This window comes from Haliotis rubra, unplaced genomic scaffold (assembly GCF_003918875.1).
Source record: "Haliotis rubra isolate DU_JTF1 unplaced genomic scaffold, ASM391887v1 Scf23, whole genome shotgun sequence".
Classification (NCBI taxonomy): Eukaryota; Metazoa; Mollusca; class Gastropoda; order Lepetellida; family Haliotidae; genus Haliotis; species Haliotis rubra.
This window is the reverse complement of record NW_025766336.1, coordinates 1,249,549-1,270,556: the sequence shown is the minus strand read 5'-3', so window position 1 is coordinate 1,270,556 and position 21,008 is coordinate 1,249,549. Positions and strand designations below refer to the sequence as shown.

The 21,008-nt window shown below is 38.6% G+C and overlaps 2 protein-coding genes across 3 annotated transcripts in view; one reads left to right on the top strand and one right to left on the bottom strand.

The window, feature by feature from the left end:
- The window catches only part of LOC124277903 (neutral ceramidase-like), a 53,434-nt gene extending 50,314 nt beyond the window's left edge, over positions 1 to 3,120 (bottom strand). Inside the window, exons 1-2 of the mRNA XM_046713629.1 lie at positions 2,957 to 3,120; positions 2,396 to 2,545 (exon numbers count right to left, since the gene is read on the bottom strand). Of these exons, the coding sequence (XP_046569585.1) occupies positions 2,396 to 2,545; positions 2,957 to 3,115 (309 nt within the window). The 5' untranslated portion in view covers positions 3,116 to 3,120. The remainder of the gene's footprint in view (positions 1 to 2,395; positions 2,546 to 2,956) is intronic.
- Positions 3,121 to 4,743: 1,623 nt separating this feature from the next.
- LOC124277962 (prolyl 4-hydroxylase subunit alpha-1-like) overlaps positions 4,744 to 21,008 on the top strand; it is a 46,209-nt gene continuing 29,944 nt past the window's right edge. Inside the window, exons 1-4 of one of the 2 annotated variants that reach the window (XM_046713685.1) lie at positions 4,744 to 5,248; positions 17,335 to 17,489; positions 18,048 to 18,209; positions 20,545 to 20,705. In XM_046713685.1, the coding sequence (XP_046569641.1) occupies positions 5,061 to 5,248; positions 17,335 to 17,489; positions 18,048 to 18,209; positions 20,545 to 20,705 (666 nt within the window). In that variant the 5' untranslated portion in view covers positions 4,744 to 5,060. Of the gene's footprint in view, positions 5,249 to 17,334; positions 17,490 to 18,047; positions 18,210 to 18,904; positions 19,075 to 20,544; positions 20,706 to 21,008 lie in introns of both variants that reach the window. The other variant, XM_046713684.1, reaches the window with a different exon arrangement.

Below are 21,008 nucleotides of genomic sequence, written 5' to 3'. Positions count from 1 at the left end.
GGCAACCTGTGTCCCAACGGTTTGTTGATTGGTTTGTTGTTTAATGCCACTCTCTGCAATACTCAAGCTATATGGCAGTGGTCTGTAAATTATCGAGTCTGGACCAGACAATCCAGTGGTCAACAGCATAAGCAGTGATCTACGCAATTGGGATACAATGACATGTGTCAACGAATTCAGCAAGCCTGAACACTCGACCCTGTTAGTCACCTCATACGACAAGCATGGGTTACTGAAGTAAATTCTAACCCGGATCTGTGGCCCACAAGAAGGAGCTGTATTTTGTCTCCAGTATGACAGTCTAACTGCTTGGATAAAACCTCTTTGAAAATGAGCTATTTTATGCTGAATGGCAACAATAATGATAAGCACTTATGAAAAAGCTATGGCAAATGTCTTTATTCACATTTTAACAATAAAATTTAAAAAGAGAAAAGAGCTCCACTTCACTGACTGAAACTGGAACTATTTTAACATAAATTTTGTGACTTTCTCGAATTTCCCTGGTAAAGATGAAGCATATCACCAGGCAATTCACATTTCTGTTTAAAAAGCTGGAGTCAGACTATCATATAGCATTTTATGGAACTGTTCACTTAGTGTGTAAATGAAGACATCATCCCCCATTTGACAAAAACTAACCAATAGAATGACAAACATGTCAAATGCTATTGAACAGGGTACAGGCTAAAACGGAACCACAGCAAAACGGCACCTGGCGAAAACGGCACCATTTGGACATAACGGAACCTCGACTTGGCGAAAACGGCTTCAAATCTTATGGCGAAAACGGCACAAACTAAAATCTTATGGGGAAAACTAGTTTGTTATAAGATAATCGGATTGCAGATAATAAATACATCTACTATTATGTCGGAACTATCAAAATTTAAGAACAAGGATGTATTTTTATATTCAAGGATACGATGTGAAAACTACTTTATAACGGTAACGGGCGCATTGAATAACTCAACTATTAGTGATATTCTGAACTCATTACAACAGTTCATTTCTAAAAGTAACCGCTTACAGTAATTATCAAATCTCATTATATATTCAATGTAAGGCAAGTTTTATATATTTGATTTTTCTGCGGCTGCTCATTTCGTTGCTAGGCATATCCAACACTATACCGAACATATTTATTATTCAATCATTTATCTGTTATTTTGTCACAGTATTTTTCTTTTGTTGTCAAATTATTTCAATTATGTATCCAGCTATTGGAACAATGTAATGGAGTTGCATCTATATAAGCCACTAGGCTTGTTAAGCCTATCCAGGTTTCTTTGTGAAATAAAAATGTGCTTAAACCAAATATATCTACTGTGCCGACAGTGATTGGAAGTGGGCATCCCATAGCTGACAATCGGATTGCAGAATGTTTAGATAGTAAATACATCTACTGTGCCGACAGTGATTGGAAAGGGCATCCCAATTTAGCGTGAAAACATCGCAACCTTTGATGTTTTAAGTACATTTACTCAACTGAAATCGCCCAGTGTCAAACTCAGTGTCAAAATGAAATTGTTTTTAAAACACACAAATGTACCCATTGTTTACCGTCGCCGAAATACCTTAGTTGTGCGTGCGACGTTAAATAAAGCAAATAACAACAACCCATTGTTTGTTAGTTTTTTGGTTTTATGGAGATTTTTTTTCTTTTTTGGGTATACATAACATAATAATTTTTCTGAATATACATAACATATATTATGCAAGCTTAATGATGTTTCATTTTTCATATTTTACCATTTTTATTAGACATTTCCTGAAATTGTGTCACTGCCGTTACGAAATTTGTAACATCATTTTGAAAAGAAAAAATCCAAAGATAATATTTATTTCATGTACATATATATTAAAATATCTAGTTTTACAATATAACATGGAGTTTTGAAATAGTATATTTATTGCTTATGAAAAAGACAAAAAAATTCAAATGCCACATCTGTGACATCAGCCACTGGAGTTGTGACACATGAACATTGAGTAAAATTGGGTGGTGTAAAGTTAATATAAAAATATAGTTTCCCTACTTTTGTTACTGTAAAGTGTAAAAAAATATTGTGATAAGTTGGTTACCATAATTTTTTTGGTTTGATTTTGACTTAAGTTTGTCGGATACAAACATCTGACATAAATATGCACGGATTTTGAGAATGACTCATATGTTGATATAATCTTGCTGATGTTATAATGAAATGAAATAAAACATGAGTCAACGTCATACTTTGTTTTATATATGGTGTCGTTTGAGCCCAGAAATCAGTACCCGTTTTGGCCAATATGGTGCCGTTTTCGCCACACAAATTTGGTGCCGTTCTGCTGTGGTGCCGTTTTAGCTATAACCCATTGAACAACACTGCCAATTTCACAGACTTTACTGTCTTACCTCCAGTTTGACATCTTCAGATACCATGCAAGAATCAGTGCTCACAAATACAGTCCGAGTCTTGTTGCCACTGTCAGCAAACACAAACGCTCGACTATACTGGCGCAGATGAATGCCATTGCTTGTTTGTGAAGGATTCGCATAACCCATCTGTACAGATTAAAATAATAAGAGTTCAAGCGTTACATTCATTGTTGTTAAATAATTATGGCCAAGAAAACATATTACTGAACTAACAATATTAGTTCAGTAATATGTTTGATGAAGTAATTCTGGCATGACAGTTGTTAAATGTTACTGTTGAAATAAATACACCCTCACACAGTTACATAAAAGTCGTATACCCCAGATAAGGTAACAATTCTTAGCATTTAAAATGTAAATTACTCTTTAATAGAACATTCCCATATTCCAAAGACCTTTTTAGCTTCTGTACCTGTATTTTCTGAACAAGACGTTTATTACTGATTGAATGCAAGCATCGCGTATACATACACTGTGAGAAACTTCATGATTTTAGGGAAGTAAAAAATGTTGCAATCTTGGGAAAGAGAGTAATACCATGTTCACTTCAGCCGCTGGCCCGGTGATGTCACCGATTCCCGTCCCGATAAGGTAATTAGTGACGTCATTTCGAACAGAACTTGAAGAAACAACACCCAAGACACTACAGCATATAGAGAGCACACAAATACACCTCTTCATTGAATCAGTCGCCATTTTGAACTGGTGGGACATGTGATTCATGTCACGTGATAAATTTGGTTGCGTGTACTAACTGCAGAGGGGACGACAGAGCTGTTTATTAATAACAACAGTAAAATAAGATTAACATCGCCGACACGTTTCATGCTGATATTGTAAATAAAGGCACCATGTCCATATGCGTTCGTTGCCGCCTTAATACATGTAGACAACAAACTTTTAGTCAAATGAAAGGTCAGTTAAGATCGCCATAAGAATAATGGTTCTGTCCATTTGATACAATGCAAATTTGCCCATGTGGAGATGCTACTTTCCAAACACTAGTTATGATGTCAACCTTCCACGAGCTTCTGACGGGGGTGACACAGCTGTGGCATGCTTGGTGATCCTGTTGCAGCCAATGCCAGAAACATTTTACTGTTGATGTCACGTGTTCCATATGTATTCTGTCTCTAACTGCTATCTTCAAATCGTTATCATGGCGTTATCATAATATCTAATTATGTTTACCTTTGTTGGTACGTGTCGTGCTTGAAGCCTTTCCCGGGGAATTTACCGCTATGTGAGACCAGAGGTCTTATAAGCTATATATGTTAATTCTTACTGTAAGATAAAATTCAGGGTACTTGTCTTACCTTAACAAACACTAGTTGTTTGTTAAAGATATATATAAATGCTGAGGAAAGTCAATTTTGCTTTGATTTTTTTTAAAAAAGCAATGATTCCGATTATGACTCCGAAAAGTTATACGGTAATAAATTCACCAATACGTTTAATCAACATCATATTCCTATCATTTTTCAATCTCGTCTTAAAACAACAACAACAATATAAAGAATTTCTGTTATCAACAAACAAGATGTATTTTAAACTGCAAGTAACGTTTGTTAACGATTAATTAATTAATTAATAAAAATCAGTGCTTTTTGCATGTAGAAGTAACTTGATATTTACACTGAACATATATTGACGTCATACCCAGTACTATCTCTACACTCAACAGCTGTTGCTTCATGCCCTACAAATACACCTGTAGCTTTGCAATAACTGCGTAGTCTCACAATTTGTTCACAAGTTGTGTTCTGGCTCATTGGACACCTTAACAGGTGCAGGTGTCATATATTGTGTGAGTCATTAACGACCTCTGCTGTCACCGATTAGGTAACCTTAATGAATTTAGCTACAAGGTTAAGTATCTGCATATAATATATAACGCCCGTATTACTGATATTTACAACAGCGATGATTATAAGAGATTTAATTGTAATAATATTGATGATAACGACGACTGTGATATAAGTCCCTGATTTACTGTGTCAACAGTATGTTTTATTGATTTTTAATTGTCCTAACTTACACTGAAACGCCAGAAGCATTTCTACGCTTTTAAGATCTAGGAAGTCGTTCTGAATATATTATGTGTGGATATTTATGGAAACTCCCTCGGTCCCTTGAAAGTGAAGGTGTGTTTGGCAGTATGTTTTTAAATAATATATAACTACGGTGTAGCTATTTATAACAATAGTTTTAACGATGTATAAAATAACAGTATCTGCACTTTTATACATTTTTAGTTTGTAATGTATCAAAGAAATGACATTGTTCTACTCGCCGATATTTGCTGTCACCCCTATCACAGAAATAGACTGGCCCAAGAAATTCCGACAAGGGGAGAACCCTGCTTGCTCGAAATTTGATATGGCTGTTCTAACCTCATACACGCTTGTGGGGGTTATATCCGGAGTGTGTACCATTCTAGAGGCACGTAGGCAGCTCCTCCGCAACGTGTACCAAGGTCTTGGGACGCTGGCACCCACAGAAAACCATTCTTAAGACAAACCAGGTCTGCGATCAGCTGATTTTTGTAAGAGGAGCGCAATATTTTACAAACACTTCCTTCAATCTTCCAAAAGTTTCACTGGTGTGGAACTCGAACCTTAAAGATTCAGATTATCCCAAGATGCAGGGCTCGTTCTCGGAGATTGTTCTGGGTTTTCTGCTGATTGCTTGCGTGGCAAATGTTGGAAGATGTGAACTCTTTACTTCCATGGCGCATCTACAAACTGCACTTTACGCAGAAAGAGACATTGCTGTCACCCTGAAAAACTATGTGGAGAATGAAGAGGAACGACTACGACAAATTAAAAGGTATGTTTATATTATGATATCAATATAGGTGTTATTTCTGCCACTTTGACACGTGTTTGTTTACACATTTTGCATGTGTTTTGTTTACACATCTTTACTGGTAGTCTTACATTGTTCAAGATGTAGACAAAAAAACGAAGCAGACGTGTTTCCAAACTTGACAGCTTGATCATGTTGATGCTCAGCTGTCCAGTTCGACTACCAAGTTTAATTAGTACAAATACCGTGAGCCCACTGTCATGACCTTTCAATGTGTGTGCTCTGTACACAGAGTCTGTGTAATGAAGTTAAACTGTGCGATGAAGTAAAACAGTTACCTATTTCATCATGTCTTACAATATAGACTGAAGGATGATTTGAATTGAGGTTTTTACTTAACACCACAGGCTGAATTACCCTCAGTCACTGTCTGTTGGATAACTTAGTCTGTTAATGGTATATCATCAGGACACCTTCCCACAGCCACAGGTCCAGTGGTTGCTACTCCCATGCCTTGACCATCAGCATAATTTAGGGAAAGAGTTCCTTCCGTTCCCCCAACCATAATCCTAACTCTAAACCTAACCCGAGGCACCTTTAGAATACAGCACCACAACTTCTTGTGAGGACGATCTCTGCCATAGGTCACGTGTCATTAAGACAAGCAACCAGTTTGTGAGAACCCGTCGGACGCGAACCCGCGACCTTCGGATTGTTAGCTTGACAGCTAACCGACTGAGCTACGTCCACACTGTTGCACAATGTGCAAATTTATCGAGTCATTCCTTTGACGTCACGGAAATGAACGGAAAGAGTCGAATAGGTCACGGACAATTACGAAGGTTATGGGTAGACCTGGTGTCTCGTGATTTTAATCTACGGACACCTGCCAAATGGATCCGATGCCATTTGGCACACTCGTCCCATTCCGTAATCTACAAGATAGCGTGTGGCGTGGAATGAGCGATATGCCTCAAACTGAAAAGGGTTGTTGATGTCAGAAGCGTCACCGCGTAGATTTCACGGTGCATGCATGAATGATGCGCTTTTATATAAATCGGTGATTTTGTGACAGAAAAGTGATGTAGGGAACACTGTAAGGATAATGTGGATCGCACTAAGGAACGAGGGAGACATGAGCATGTGTAGTGACGGCACGAGGGTGAGTTAGCCTTCGAATCATATACTGAACAAATGTTGCGTGTGAAATAGGCTTCAGTGCAAATTCCAGGCCAATTTCCATTAGCCCAAAATTTCTACATTAAACCATTTCATAGTGTACTTTTGACGTTTTTGGTTTCCCGGTTTTGTGTGAAAAAAAGTATTAAAATGCAAAAGGAAAAACAACAAATGGTATTTACGTATTACACCGGACATGTACCTATTATATTGGATTAGGTCCCTAACCCTAAACCCTCAGCCCTAACCCTAATCCCTTGAAATTATCCTAATAAATAGAATGCATTGACCGAACACGCAGTATTAAAATGCAAAAGGAAAAACAACAAATGGTACTCACATATTACACCGGACATGTACCTAGCCCTAACCCTAACCCCTTGAATTAAGCCAAATAAATAGAATGCATTGACCGAACTGGCACAAACATGACTGACGTGTCCAGTGTAATGCATTATTACCGCTTCGAAAAATAAAATACTAAAAAAAAACTTTCTATAATGGTGCAAATTACTGAATGACAAAAATTTATATGTAAATTTAAAAAAAGCAAAATACAATAATACACAAAACATAACACCTCAGCACCCCGTAATACAAGTAAATATGAGTGTATTAGTGAAAAAAGAAAAATATTTCAAACTGGTGCTTGCAAAACATTGCCCATCCGCTGGTATACAACTACTGGAAACTCTCAACATCGTTGGGCTTATGCAATGACATAGCTCGTAAAGATGAAACACCAGTGAGCGGAGCTTATACGCACTCGCTGAGCCAGACAGCCTCGCATGCAGGTAGTCTGTCTCACAGCCAGACAGCCGTGCAGTGTTGCCATGCAAGTCTAGATTCATAGGGCATTGTTCCCTAGAGAACGTGCTTTCGAACAAAATCACATTACATTACGTAAAAAGGTATAATGACATATTTTTAAAGTTTGTGGTGCTGTATTCTAAAGGTAGGCCCCTAACCCTAACTGAAAGTTTGGACTTTTAGTCATTTTTGTGAGTTCTCTAGTCTAGGTAAATGTTACATGACATGATTTTCTACTTATTTGTGTAAACGGGAATTGATACAGGATAAAAGATTTCATGGACTAAATACTAGTTAATGAAATAGAAATGTCACTGGTTAAAGAGTGTGTAGTTATAATTTCAGTATCATTGGTTTTATGTCAAAACAGTCTCTTGTCAGAACAGCCCCAAACCTCAAACGTCAAGGTGGCCACAAAAATGTCAAAATGGCCTGAAATCCATTTTCAAAACCGCTATCAAAAAAGGCATAACCTTTGAGGATAAAAAGTTAAAGTAGTCATGCTAATGAAAAATGAATATACAGTGTGTGCAGAATGTGCATGGAGAATGTGTTAGAAGTTTCTCTTCCAATGTTGTCTCTGCCAGTAGATTACCTTGCTCTCTTAACTAGCCTCAACAAACCACTTCGATCTCTGTACCAATCTGTGTAGCCATCGGTGGTGAAAACATTATGAACTTTCATCCTAATGAGGTAACGTTTCATTGTTTTTACTTATCTATTTGTGATAAGATGTATAAATTATTGTTGCATTATTCCTTGTTAGATGTACAACATATACACAGTAGTCGAGTTGGTTATCTGTATCAGTTTGTTGATGTTTTGACTTCACCTTTTGGGGTTGCTCTGACATAGGGCCGTTTTGACCTACTCCTGTGTCATGGATATAAACCTGCTGTGTTTTCAGTTTAGAGGTTTCAAATCTAACTCTCTTTCAATTCAAACTTGTCCATTAAATGCCAGAACTCACAGAATGTTTCCCACACAACCATTCCTGCAGTTGGTACTTGTCCTGCAATATTTTCACTTACCCTCTGAATTCATATAAAAATTTAGGCTCCTAGTTATTACTGCCATTTTCTGTTATTAACCTTTGAGGATATTTATGACAGGCAGTACAATATAACGGGTAGGTACTTCCGTCTACATTCATCCCTGCCCATTAATGCAACCACACTAACATTAGATCTTGTACTGATTATTTCCAATTTTTAGAATCATGTTTTTAAATAAAAAAAAGGCGACCTGCTTGGTAATCAATTACATGCTTTTTCTCATCAATGTCCCATCCCTGACAGTTGAGTGTCTGTAATGAGCTGCTAACAACAGAAATTATAAATACAATTCCTCGATATTAAAAGATGTGAATATACAGAAATATCATCTTGCATATTTTGTAAAAAAATATTAGAAATGAATTGATACAATTGAAATATGTACTTGCCTGGTAATGTTTGTTCACTTACAGTCCGTTTAAGTTCATTTGAGGGGCAGTGGAGTAGCCTAGGGGTTAAACTTAAAAGCGTTGGCTCGTCACGCCGAAGACCCGGGTTCGAATCCCCACATGGGTACAGTGTGTGAAGCCCATTTCTGGTGTTCCCCGCCGTGATGTTGCTGGAATATTGCTAAAAGCGGCGTAAAAGCAAACTCAGTCAGTCAGTTTAGTTCATTTGAGACCGATGAATTGCTCATAGCTCAAAATCTAATAAATTCAACAAAACCTGTAATCAACAAGCGTCTGTAGTGAAATTTCAATTTCATACGGGCAACTCGCACACCTGGCTGTTCTCAGAAAGTGGTCCCCCCTCGTAAAAGATAGCTGTAAGTGACAACAAAATATTGATCGTTTGTTAAACGGTTTTATTCGGACGTCAAAAAATTATGAGACAAATCATCATAGTTGGTCTGTCGATTTTATGTGACAGTGCAAAATCTGGTTTTGTTGCAATTATTAGATTTTGTGTTGGTGAGTAATTCATCAGTCTCAAATGAAATCAAACGGACTATAGTTATTTTCTGAACCTGGTCACTTATGAATGTTTCAAGCCCTGAATGTACGATAGGGCTGCCAAATGACATGTATTGTATGCAGAACTTCATATTTTGAACTGTATGTCCATGACAGGCAAATTTTTATAGTATAAAAAATGATCATGTTCATTGATATTTTTATTTCAGTAATGTATTAAAGCCAATTTTATGAACTGGAATACTTTTGTAAATTTACTGTAGTCTTAGAGAAGAATATTGTCATCTGGGAAGAACTCTCTAAACCCCAACCATGCCAGTTCTACAGGCAAGAAGTACATGTATATGCATGGGGACAAGTAAGTAAGCAGCTGTTATAGATACAGTTCCTTTGATGTGTCAAGGAAGTTGTCTTACATAATGCTACATAATCACCTCTCAAGTGTGCCCTATGTACAGTCAGGCATCTTGTGAACTTTTCCAGTTTAATGTGAATGACAATGTAAGCAGTAGCAAGCGGTGGTAGGTGTAAGACAAAGATGATATCACTCCCTGGCCAAATTCATCCTTGCTGAACGTCTGTGGAGAAAGGCATTTCCAGTCAACATTTAGAAGAGGCTTTGATCAACACTTCCTGTGACTGTAATGACATATCTGTTTATTACTGTTGTAGAATGTTTCCCGTGAGAATGTTTTACAGTTACTTAATGTTGTGATTGGGTATAGAAAATGAATATTTAATGAATGAACCATGGATGTCCAGAAGTGAATATTTTTAGATTTTAATGTCACGTTTCAGATTGGTTTATGTGTAACATAATCCATTATCAACTGATTATATCATCAGATGGGTAACAGTATCCATTACATGATCAAATGGTTTATGTATATCTCTCAACAAATCTTAGGATAGCAAGGAGTTGGTAAATGGTAAGTAGGTGTGAACAAAAAAGATTTATACATACAACTTAAATAGATTGAAAAACAGTTGATTTTTTCCTGTTGCCATAGTTACGCTGTCAATGAACAATACACAAAATATGCAAGAATTATGTCACCCATTCCATCTTTTGAATGGTTCATGAATAGCAACAGTGAAATATCTGTACTGCATATCAACTTTACACTGACCTACTTTGGTGTGTTAGTCTGACTTACTGAATCAGGGGAATGACATGTGGCTAATGTGGGGAGGATTTCCGTTGATATCAACAAGCCTGGCACCTGCTATATTCAAAATACATACACTTGGAGATCTTCAAGTGAGTTGCCAATTGCCATGCTGGTTGTAGGATCTTATATTAAACAAGAGTTAGGCACTCCAATTATACAACAAAAATAATTTCAAACACATGACAACAAAAATATTCTTTCAAAAGAGAAACATTTTCATTGTGACTGCGAGTCACCAATCATGACAGAGTGACTGCATGGTTACCTGGCTTCAACTTGATGAAGGCTGCACTGTGTTTGATCCCGGTCCTCAGCATGATGATGATCACTCTGGTTCTGCAGGTGGGTGTACATGAACTTGCTAGACAAATGGCCTGAACACTACTAGCTTTGGATCATGTTCATTGTGGGGTGATGATTGACCATAAAGCTTTTGTTATTACCTATTTCCAAATTAAAACAATAACTTAACCCAGAGAAATGTAACATAAAAGAATTCAGTGTGAAACCAACAAGCTCGAAGAAATGCTATACAGTCAACAATTGTATATAAGATTAACTAGGTTTATGAATGTATTATGTTTATGTTAACAATGTTATGAGCCTCAACTGAATTTTAAGAGAAACAATGTAATGTCATTACAACATTGTTTCACAAGAAATAACACTGCCATATAACAGTATGGGCATTTATCTGGGCCTATGTTTTTGTGAGAGGGAGATTTTCACTAACTCTTATGGTCCTATTATGAATAATAATGGGTGTGTCAGGGTGCTTCTTTCTCTAATACTGGAACTGCCATGTCAGAAACCCAAGTACGCAGTACTGTGAACATTGGCAGTATGAAAATAGATTTTTACAGTAGTGCAGTATCACCTGAAATGTAACGTACTGGCCACATGTGATATAGTGTCAATGATTCAAACAGCTGGACATTTATGGGATTATTGGTTGCCATGGTGTCATCATCAAACATGCATCTTAATGCATAACAAAATAGGATGCTTTCAACACAAATCACTCTGATCAAATGCTCCACATGAGGCAGCTAACAATCATCATTGAGACTGTGTATTTTGTAAACAATGTCATCTCTCACCTGTATTTGCCACTTTCCTGAACTTGATCGGTGTCAAAGTGGAGCTTTTTTCAATGGTATCTCTCAGTTCGACTGTAACACTTTCCTGAACTTGATCGGTGTCAAAGTGGTGCTGTTTTCAATGGTATCTCTCAGTTCGATTGTAACATAAGGATTAAGCCAATCATCATGTTCAGTTTCTACAAATGGCCATTGACATTGTACATTGTGAAGCTGAGCTGTCTCCCATTGGTAAATGTTGACAGGAAAGGATTACAATTGAATAAACAACTGGTTATAGATGTTTGAGATGCATGATAGTACAGCATCTCGGCTCTCTGATCCATCTGACACTTGAAGTATAATCATGTTGGACCTCCTGCTAGTCAGCACAGTGGTACACTGTATGCAATCTATGCTGGAACATAACCCATGACTGTACTTGTGTGCTAGGACTTTACCCATGACAGTACTTGTGTGCTAGGACTTTACCCAGGACAGTACTTGTGTGCTAGGACTTTACCCATGACAGTACTTGTGTGCTAGGACTTTACCCATGACCACTTGTGTGATAGGTCTTTACCCATGACAGTACTTGTGTGCTAGGACTTTACACATGACAGTACTTGTGTGCTAGGACTTTACCCATGACAGTACTTGTGTGCTAGGACTTTACCCATGACAGTATTTGTGTGCTAGGACTTTACCCATGACAGTACATGACGGTGTTGTTGTGTGCTAGGACTTTACCCATGACAGTACTTGTGTGCTAGGTCTTTACCCATGACAGTACTTGTGTGCTAGGTCTTTACCCTTGTATGCTAGGACTTTACCCATGACAGTATTTTGTGCTGCTTTACCCATGGTACTTTGTGTGTGCTAGGTCTTTACCCATGACAGTACTTGTGTGCTAGGACTTTACCCATGACAGTATTTGTGTGCTAGGTCTTTACCCATGACAGTACTTGTGTGCTAGGTCTTTACCCATGACAGTGTGCTAGGTCTTTACCCATGACAGTACTTATGTGCTAGGTCTTTACCCATGACAGTGTTTGTGTGCTAGGTCTTTACCCATGACAGTACTTGTGTGCTTGGTATTTGCCCATGACAGTACTTGTGTGCTAGGTCTTTACCCATGACAGTACTTGTGTGCTAGGACTTTACCCGTGACAGTACTTGTGTGATAGGACTTTACCCATGACAGAACTTATTTAAGGATTTATGGTACCCTGTTACTTCATGTTACTGACAGATGTAACATGTTAATCATAATGTCAGAACCCTTTCTTGACTACAGTTATGATTTCAACTTTTGCATTGTTATTTTGGAGTAAAACATGAAGTGATGCCTATTAAATGTGTAACACATGCACTATCAGCTGGACATTTTTGTACAACAGAGATTGTTGATAGCACCAGTTAATTGTCTCCAACATGTTCATAGATGTACGTTATTACACTGTCATACATTGTACTCACAAATGCTGCTCAATACTAGAAATATTCACCCATTATCAGAACAATAACAGAATAGCTGCTACTATTATTAGTTACTTCTCTTTTGTAAATTTATTATTGTAGAAAATAAATCATCATGTGTGCGAACTGCCAACTCGATAGTATATCTTCCTTCGAGGCAAGTGGAATCAAAACATAGCCATTATTGTTTCACAAAACAAACCTGCTTGTTTGCTGGGAATAACAAATGGAAAATTGTACAGGCAGTATATGATTGTAATGGGTAGTTGTGGAATTATATGTGTGGTTTTGCCTTATGGTTCAGCAACTCCTCACTCAAAATTACAGTCTAGAAGTAGAACATATATGTGTGTCCATTGGTCCTATGACAGACACAGCTTAATGGATTTACTTCGTAAGGTTTTAAGGATTTACAAAGTGGAGTGACTTCTATCCAACTTGCAAGGACTGCCTAGATGCCTGAGACTAGTCTTCATGAAGTAAGGTTTGCCTGAAACTGGAGTGACTTCTATCCAACTTGCAAGGACTGCCTAGATGCCTGAGACTAGTCTTCTGACTTCTATCCAACTTGCAAGGACTTCTATCCTGAGACTAGTCTTGTGACTTCTATCCAACTTGCAAGGACTGCCTAGATGCCTGAGACTAGTCTTGTGACTTCTATCCAACTTGCTAGAACTGCCTAGATGCCTGAGACTAGTCTTGTGACTTCTATCCAACTTGCTAGAACTGCCTATAGATGCCAGAGACTAGTCTTCAATTACTGTACAGTAATAGTCTTCAGTTCACAACAGGACCGCCTCCGTGGTGTGTAGTGGTTAGAGTGTCCGCCGAGGACTATCCCCATCTGGCTGGCGGTTCAGTATATTCAGTTAATACATCACATGGTAAGAGTTAAGTTAAGTAGCATCAATTACTGTACAGTAATATGCTAATTACTATTCATCCAAGTAATGCCTTCATCACAACAGGATATAACTTATTCAAAATATTACCCAAAGGGTAAGAATACTGACAATGTGTTGTATGGTCTTGTATATTCAGGAATGTGTATACAAATGTTCAAACAAACTGGATAAATACATTTTTCTTGCATACAAAGGCTGTCTTGTTTGCGTGTCAATTATCTCTTATTCTCACAAATTAGTTGTGTAACTACTTCCAAACTGCAGCAGTTTATCTCCTGAGTGGGCAAGTGATGAATGTTAAGCTTGTGTGAAATTGACACCCCCTTCTTAATAATAGCCCACAGGAAGTGATTAATACAATAACATTGTCCAAGCAGCACACAGTCCATCAATACCGCGGGATAGTTAGCTGCATGTTGTAAGCATTAATTTCCTCTTAATTTGCCCGAAGTGTTCTCCAGTGATGGGAAGTGTTATCCGATGTCAACTGATATAATTGATTATTGATTAGTTATAGTTTAAGCAATGGGTTATTTAGGTGTTGACAAGACAATGAATATACTTTATGTCTGGATTAATATGTTTCCATGACCCCAATCATGTCTTCGTGATAGAGTGTCAGGGAAGCCAGCCATGTCTGTGGCCGTGTGTTCAGATTCGGTGGGAACAGTTCAGTGAGAACAGTTTGGGAATGGCATAATCAGAATGTTATCGATAATTTTGCATGTGCATAAAACTCCTGATAGTTTCTCAACAACAAATCCTAATTTATAGTACTCAAGAGCAGATTCAGGATTCTTATAAATGGGATGGGGTGTCCACAAAGGCCATTTATAACTGCAGTAGGGTTAAACATATGTTATATTTGGGATTACACTTTCGTAGTAAAGTACAAATTCTAGTACTTTTTGAGTTGAGTCCCATCTGGGATTCGAACCCACACCCTCATCTACAGCACACGAAGTCAGCCACCTCAACCCGCTCAGCCAGTAGAGGTGTGAAGAAGGAATAGAAAGATCACCCAAAAGCCTATCCTCCCAAATGACAAAGACTATATCTAGACCATTTTTCATTTTACTTAAAACAACCAAATCAGCATGTTATGATGACAATTACAATCAAATTTCATCAGATGTTAAAAAAGTGAGTGGCCACACCTAGTCCCCCATTCCTCTGACTGCTACTTGTACGTCTGTGATGAAGATGTCCGCAATCAACCTGAAGTCAAATCTGAATTCCTACAAGTCTCCATATTCCAATGCTGCTGTCCAACCAACCTTCACTTAAAGGTCACATGCAACGTAAAACACAACTTTGCAGATTCTGATACCTTTCGGTATGGACTTACCGAAACAAATCATCAAAAATGCAAATTCAACTTATAAAGTTGAAAAATAACGCGATGAAAAAACTCGCACGAAATCAGAGTTCAAACGATTCACTAATTTTCTCCCAACTTTTCGGGGGAAAACTGGTTTCAACAGCTGGGCTGCGTTCATAGTACGTGCGCAGTGAAATAGGTTCACGCAACTTGATTTATGGCCCGAGTTCGGTCTCTGTCACATTATGTAATTACTCGCAGTTACAGGCAGGTGTGATACTTGAACACATGACATGTTATGATGTCTGTTGATTGCAAAATGTTATACACAAAAAATGAGCATGTATTTACAAAACCCAACATCTCTATATATACACACACAATGAGCCGTGGGGGCATCTGCAAATGTACCAGCCGTTACACTTGAGTGCACACCCACCCGCTCTGACTGGGTTCGGTATCCCGGCTGCTTCGTTTCTTGGGAAGTAAACCCAAGTACACAATATTGCACTTTTGATTTGCGATTGTACGCTTATAATTTTGTTTATATGTTTTTTCATAACCAGCAATGTATATTATATATCATGAATAAGTGATAATTGTGTTTTAATTATGTTTGATTTTTTGGTTGCATGTGACCTTTAAGCTTTTCCTCAGATACTGATTTGACATGCAGTTGAATGTTCTCAAAATATACTTTGAAACCAACTACTTTCTTACTTGTTCCAAAGGGATATGAGCTTGAGTATATGCTTGTGCACAGACATTTAAAACATTCCAAGTAAAGTCCAGGGAGATTAGACTTATAGCAGACATTTAAACCTGGTTTGTTCTGTGAAACAGGGTACCGGTAGTCCTTTATATGAAGGTGAGGGCTGATTAATCTTCTTGCTTGTAACTGATGTGGTGACCTGACATTCTGGAACTAAGGAAAAGAAACTTGTCACATCTCATTAATGTATAGAGTGTCCTATTGAACTCAAGACAATGTAACATCAATCAAGCTTTTGTGTTCTGGTTTGAGTTGTGTGGGTGTTCTTCTTGGCTTTCAATAGAAACGAGTTAATGAAAAATGGTGCACTTTATTTCATTTGGCTGGGAATTGTTATAAGCTTCAATTTATCCGGCTTGTATTCCATGACCATAGTTAAGGCAAGAAATGTAAGCAATTGATATATATGTCTATTTAGATGACAAGTTCAAGCTTTTACTAGCTTAAACATAGTATGGTGTTTGGAGTGAGTGAGTATAGTTTTATGCTGCTTTTAGCAATATTCCAGCAATATCACAGCTGGGGATACCAGAAATGGTCTTCATACATTGTACCCTTGTGGGGAAATTGAACCTGGGTCTTCGGGGTAACAAGTGAACACTTTAACCACTAGGCTACCTGACTGCCCCCATGATGTTTGGACAGCTACTTTGTCATGATATGTCTGAGTGTATATCACCTGGTAGATGACTCTGCTGTGAAACTGTTTTGAATAGTTAGTAATGGCGTAAAGGCCTAATCATTCACCCTTTCCAGAGAGTAGTTATTATTGTAGATTTGTCTGCACTTACTCAAGTGACAACTAACAATTTCCCAGACAGTCCTGCTTGGGGCAAAACATGATGCAGCCATCGTAAAAGTTGTCACCAAGTGCATTGAGAGTTTCTCGGGGGCATTTGGATGAAAGCTGGCAGTTATATGGTAATAAACCCATCAAAGCCAATAGCCAAAGGCACTTTTATTGGCTCATTTTAATATGCTCTTAGCTTGCAGTTATGAATCACTTTAATAGGCTCTCAATTAATCTCATCCAGATTTTTAAGTAATGTTTGATAATTAAAACTTTGATATTTGATGGATGTTTGCAAGGATCCAATGCCAAGGATCCTTGTCTTCTAGTCCTAGCTGATTGATCAGACCAATAGTTCATAGATACCACCCAAATCCCACACCACCTAACACCACAAAACACCAATCCCAGACCAATCCCTCAGCACTTTTGGGGATCAGAGTGTCCGCTGGTTTATCTCCATACGGAGGACTGTGCTCCACAGTCAGGTGACCATTTCTTTGTATGTATCCACAGCAGGAGTCGAGCATCCTATCACTTGTCATAGAACTTGGAGGATTTAAGTTTGACATTATTTAAAACTTTGACAACTGGATGAAATATTGAGATACATATGAACTCTGTCTTGCAGATTAGCGGAGGACCTCGAGACTCACAGTGCCAAGGCGCTGGAGAAGCCTGACTACTATCTGGCCAACCCAGTCAATGCCTTCCTCTTTGTCAAGCGATTCACTCTAGACTGGTCAAAGACTGTCGACCACCTTCTGAAGAATGATTCCTCAGAGAGTAAGTTACTGTCATTTAAACATCCATGCTTGAAACCTTCCAGGCAAACAGACTCACAGTATGTAGTGGCCTAAATTGAAAATTGATTTGCAAAGAAGAGCAAAGATTTGAAGGAAAGTTGTGAACAACAGCCAAGTTTTATTTAAGAGTTTCACAGAAGTATAAGTTAGGCCAGACCAATTTTATTTCTTGTTTTACGGATCCGCCGGTCGTATTTTTTCAAGAATAAGAAAAAATAAATTTCCCTGCTCAAAAAATAAAATCCTAATGTTTTTATAGGCCAAAAATATATACTTACAAGAAACTTAGATTTTTTTTTTTGCACCATATACAATTCATAAATTGCCAAAAGTAAAATACTGTTAGCATTTAAAAGGAATATTACTATGACTGGGGATATTTTATTTTGCATTCCCTCCTGCTGTTAGGTTTTCTGAGGAAACAAATCTGTAAAACAAGAAATAAAATTGGTCTGGCGTTATGTTTTTTTGGTTATTTAGTAAACACAGCCAGTACCTATTACTTAATTAAAAACCTCCTTTCTGTTGGTGATGTCAGCCATGCGTAGGTATGTGGACTACTACCGCCAAGACCTGCCCACATACGAGGACCTGCAGGGCTCAGCTGCTGCCCTGATGAGGCTACAGGACACATACAAGCTGGATACATCCAAAATAGCTCAGGGCGACCTGGGCGGTGTGCAGTCAACACAGCTCACAGGTAGGTGCCAACACATCACACATACACTCAGAAGATCAATTAATTAGCCCCAGTTGTTGTGATATATATCTATATATCTATATGTGGTCAATTGCTTTCATGGTGGTAAATTGGTTTCATACAGTGGATTTTAGAAATACAATGTATTGTTGTCTTTAAGCGGCATTTAGAAGTTGTACAAAGATGTCTAAGATATTTTTATGGATTAAACTTCTTTTTTATTTCCCTCACAACATTTAGTTCATCTGATGAAGGGACCTGTAATCGTGAGGGAAATAAAAAGAAGTTTAATCCATAAAAATATCTTGGCTACAATGTATTTTTGTTATTAGAACCTATATCGTGTGTGAAGTTTAAAAAGTTGATTTTCACTCCTTTCCATGAGTTACGAATATTTTCTCATATAGTTTTGCATGCAGAGGCTGTATCATGTTCATAAATTGTGATGTTCTTCCTTAGCAACTTTCAAGCACTCTCTTCATTTGTGAAACTGTGCTTGACTTTTAGCCTGTTGAAACAAGATGGCAGCTTTGGAATAGATGAATCTCCTCCATTTTACTAGAAAATGACAGCATGTCCTGAATGCCCGACATTATGACACATACTAACATAGCATGGATTAGGAATTAAACCTTGCCATGTATCAATGGCACCTCACTAACAGCACGTCTGCCTTTGCATCCATTTCCTTGCAGCAATCGACTGCTTCGAGCTAGGGAAGCTAACCTATAACTCCGAAGATTTCTATCATACATCCTTATGGATGGAGCATGCATTGGAAAAACTGGCTACCCAAGAAAACAAACAAAATGAAAGTGATCTGCGGGCTGAGATGCTTGACTACATGGCCTTTTCTGAATACAGGGTACGTTTATAGATAAAAGATTGGTTCAGTGAGTAACTGCAGGGGAAACAGAGTAGCAATGTCGCGATAGACCAGGTCATTCTAACCTGTAATGTTTCTTGTGTGGGAGGAAGTGTGTGTGGGCATGATTTGAAGAATACCCAGAGCTACTGCTTGCTGGGTGATGTGTTAGCATGGTGTAGGCTGGAACATATGTCTCCAAATATGGAGTCATTTCTTGTTTGGTTCCTGGTCAGTCTTGGACTCTGACCACAGGGATATGAACTGGAAGCAGTTTGTGGAAGGGTTCTATAAAGTTGGTACTGTTTTTGGAAGGTTTCCCAGTTTGCTGCACTCTCTGACCCTGCATGTGTGATTACATCTGTCAGTTGCCCTTGTGCATGTCGGCATGACCTCCAGGCTCTCATCACATCTCTTGATTTAGTGTCATAGCAACTCAAGCTGTCACCAACCTAAAACCAACATCCTGAGATGGAAAAATCCTTCTACTAATGCAAGATTCTCCATAATGGCCTGCCCAGTAATGCACAGGTCTAGAGTTGCAGTGCCTAATGATATGGTCACAATGTTACCTGTATTCAAGTTTCCCAGCAATAATTCCAGGTTGTTGGTGCAATGGATTTAGATGTTGGTATTTTGTTAACTTTTGTCCATTTGAGGGAACTTGTAAGTAGTGGATTCAGAGACGGGGCACACTTTTGTTGATCCCAACTCAAGTCCCAGAGTGAGACAGGATTTGTTGAGCCCAACTTAATTATTCAACATCCTTGAACATAACTCCCCTCAATGTTTTAAGTAGGGAACATGGTGGTTTTTAACCCAACTCATCATCTCTCACTGTCCCAGAAGGAGACACATTGATGTCAAACATAACCCACCATCCCCTCACTGTCCCAGAAGGAGACACATTGATGTCAAACATAACCCACCATCCTGTCATTGCCTCAGAAAGAGGCACATTGATGTCAAACCCAACTCACCATCCCCTCAACATCCTTGTAGGGGTCATGGTGATGTGCAACCCAGCTGATCATTCTCTCAACATCCTTGTAGGGATCATGGTGATGTGCAACCCAGCTGATCATTCTCTCAACATCCTTGTAGGGATCATGGTGATGTGCAACCCAGCTGATCATTCTCTCAGTGGTAATAGCGGTCTCGCAGTGGTGTTGAGCCCTCCTTCAATTTTCTATGTTGGGGACAAAGATGTTAATAACTCATCATTAACACAGCATGCATGAGATCTGAGACAAATATCATGAGAGTTCTTTCAGCATGTTGAATGAATTCCTGCCCTAATCTTGTATGCGACTGCCTCTTCAAGTCTTGGTACCACCTCTCACTGGTGCTGCTTCACATTGCATCTAGCCGTGTAACAGACCAACATGTACATCTTGCCCCTCTGCTAACAAGACATGTTTATGGAAACTGGATGAATTTTGATTCCATCTGTTTTGACCCCACCCTCAGCTGCTGAGTGTTTTGAGTTGGGAAGATTTGCATACATCGCCGAGGACTTTTACCATACAGCCCTGTGGATGTGGCAGGCACTGAAAATTGAGTCAGATGAAGTGAATAAAACAATGGAGCGGACAGAGATTCTAGATTACCTGGGTTATGCACTGGCAATGGTAAGACTCAAGTTGGAAGGGCTCTTGTGCATAGGTGGAGAGTGCAAGATGGAGATATGGCTTTGTGGAGTACAAGATGAAGTCAGATGTGTCTGGGTGGTGTGCAAGCTGGAGTCAGATGTGTCTGGGTGGTGTGCAAGGTGGAGTCAAATGTGTCTAGGTGGTGTGCGAGGTGGAGTCAGATGTGTCTGGGTGGTGTGCGAGGTGGAGTCAGATATGCCTGGGTGGTGTGCAAGCTGGAGTCAGATGTGTCTGGAGGGTGTGCAACGTGGAGTCAAATGTGTCTAGGTGGTGTGCGAGGTG